The following is a 2,163-nucleotide window of genomic DNA, read 5'->3' as shown; positions in this document are numbered from 1 at the left end:
CCCCCCCCCCCCCACCCCTCCTTGTTTTGTGCAGGCAGTTTACAAACACTATCATCCAAATGGCTCCTTAACCTTACAGCACTTCATAGTCTTCTTTGGAATTTTCGAATTATTTCTATCACATATCCCAGATATTCATTCACTGCGATGGGTGAACGCATTGAGCACTTTCAGCACAATAGGATTTGCTGCCACAACCATTGGTGTGACCATCTATGATGGTATGCCTGAGATCCTTTGCTCTATCAGGTTTGCCATGGGATTCAGTAAAGGTCACTCCTACATTAAATACTTATTTCCTTTTGTAGGCAAGAAGACTGATAGAAGTTCAATTAGTTATGGATTAAAAGGAAGCAGCTCTACCAAGGCATTCAAAGCGTTCAATGCTTTAGGGGCAATTGCCTTTTCATTTGGAGATGCAATGCTTCCAGAAATACAGGCAAGGAAAGAAACAGAGACCAAGCAATAGACCTAACCTATGAATTTGTCCATGACTATAATGGAGGATTAAAACTTGTGGATTTTTCTGTGAACAGGATACTGTGAGGGAACCTGCAAAGAAGAACATGTATAAAGGTGTTTCAGCTGCATACACAGTGATTGTATTGACTTATTGGCAGATAGCCTTCACAGGTTTCTGGGCTTTTGGATCAGATGTTCAGCCTTATATACTGTCTTCCCTCACAGTCCCACAGTGGGCAATTGTAATGGCTAACATTTTTGCAGTAATTCAAATATCAGGCTGTTATCAGGTACTCCAACCATTGTTGTTCAATTGGATTTTCTTTTATTATAGATGTTTCTCATTATCTAAACCTTTTGATCTTTCTTTCTTTCTACTCATATTGTACTCATATTGTACTCTAGTTCTGCAAATTAAAGAATAACATGAATGAGAATACAGTAAAAACTAGGATGAAATGAAGCTACCAAATTCAATTCCTTCTCATACTTGACTCTCTCTTCAGATATACTGCAGACCAACTTTTGCCTGTATTGAGGATCGAAAGAGTTCCTCCAAAAAGGCCAAAGAACACCTTCAGATCAGAAGGATAGTGCAATATGTTGCTCTTCGGTTGGCTTACATAGCTATCATTAGTACCATTGCCGCTGCCATGCCTTTCTTTGGGGATTTTGTTTCAATCTGTGGTGCCATTGGATTCACTCCCCTAGACTTTGTCTTCCCAGCTATAGCATTTCTGAAAGCTGGAAAAATGCCGAAGAACTCTAGCCTTCGCTATTTTGTGAAGGGCCTTAACATCACAATTTCCATCTGGTTTACCATTGTTGCTATACTGGGTTGCATTGGGGCAGTCAAGTTCATCATACAAGACGTTAACACTTACAAGTTCTTTCATGATATGTGACATTGGTTAAGCTTCTTCCCTTAGTCGATGCTTACAAGTGATCGATTTTGTATTTAGTGTACCGGAGGTGATTAATACTTTTGGCTAACTCTGTTTTCCCTGGATTGGTGAAACATGGACAGAGCTTCTTGGGCTAGCAGCTAAATTGTGAAGTCACAGAAAGAAGCTTTAGAAATGTATGATTCAGGTACGATTAAGAAACTAGAAAATGTATGATCCATGTATATAATCTATGGAGAAGATGTAGAAACGCAACCCTAAAACGATGCAGAAGATAATGGAAAAAAAAAACAAACAATGCACACGGATTTTACGAGGTTCGGCAAGGTTGCCTACGTCCCCGGTGAGATGAGATCCTGCTTCACTATCAATGGAGAATAGGGTTACAGCGCTCGTCCTCACACCTCTCAGTATTGCTTGCATTACAGAAAAAAAGAAACCCTCGCTACAAATATATAGCGAAAAAAAATCCTAATCCGGATTAAACTACAATTGCCACCCTAATCCGGATTAAACTACAGAAGAGATCCCAAAAGTTTTCAGCTGGATCATCGATCACACCTTTGAGTTGTTCGAGACAGAAAATTATATATACTCATTCCTCAAAGATACAGAAAATGTTTATTTTCATTCTTTTGGGTGATGCTAGGGAGACCACTCCCTGAGATAATAGGTCCTCTGAAATCAAATGGATGTCCATGATTATTGTAGGAGCTGCCATGGCCACTGCTTCAGCATACTCAAAAAATCTGGACTGGAAGTGCTTGGAGCCTGCTAAGACAAAAGAAAAAAAGAT

At 39.6% G+C, this 2,163-nt stretch overlaps 1 protein-coding gene across 1 annotated transcript in view; it reads left to right on the top strand.

Moving 5' to 3' along the window:
* The window catches only part of LOC122066930 (GABA transporter 1-like), a 2,884-nt gene extending 1,293 nt beyond the window's left edge, over window positions 1-1,591 (top strand). Inside the window, exons 4-7 of the mRNA XM_042630761.1 lie at window positions 35-221; window positions 309-439; window positions 537-752; window positions 969-1,591. Coding sequence (XP_042486695.1) covers window positions 35-221; window positions 309-439; window positions 537-752; window positions 969-1,367 — 933 coding nt within the window. The 3' untranslated portion in view covers window positions 1,368-1,591. The remainder of the gene's footprint in view (window positions 1-34; window positions 222-308; window positions 440-536; window positions 753-968) is intronic.
* Window positions 1,592-2,163: the final 572 nt, after the last annotated feature.

Source organism: Macadamia integrifolia, unplaced genomic scaffold (assembly GCF_013358625.1).
Source record: "Macadamia integrifolia cultivar HAES 741 unplaced genomic scaffold, SCU_Mint_v3 scaffold264, whole genome shotgun sequence".
Taxonomy (NCBI): domain Eukaryota; kingdom Viridiplantae; phylum Streptophyta; class Magnoliopsida; order Proteales; family Proteaceae; genus Macadamia; species Macadamia integrifolia.
Note: the sequence above shows the minus strand (reverse complement) of the source record. Positions and strands in the feature narration are given on the sequence as shown.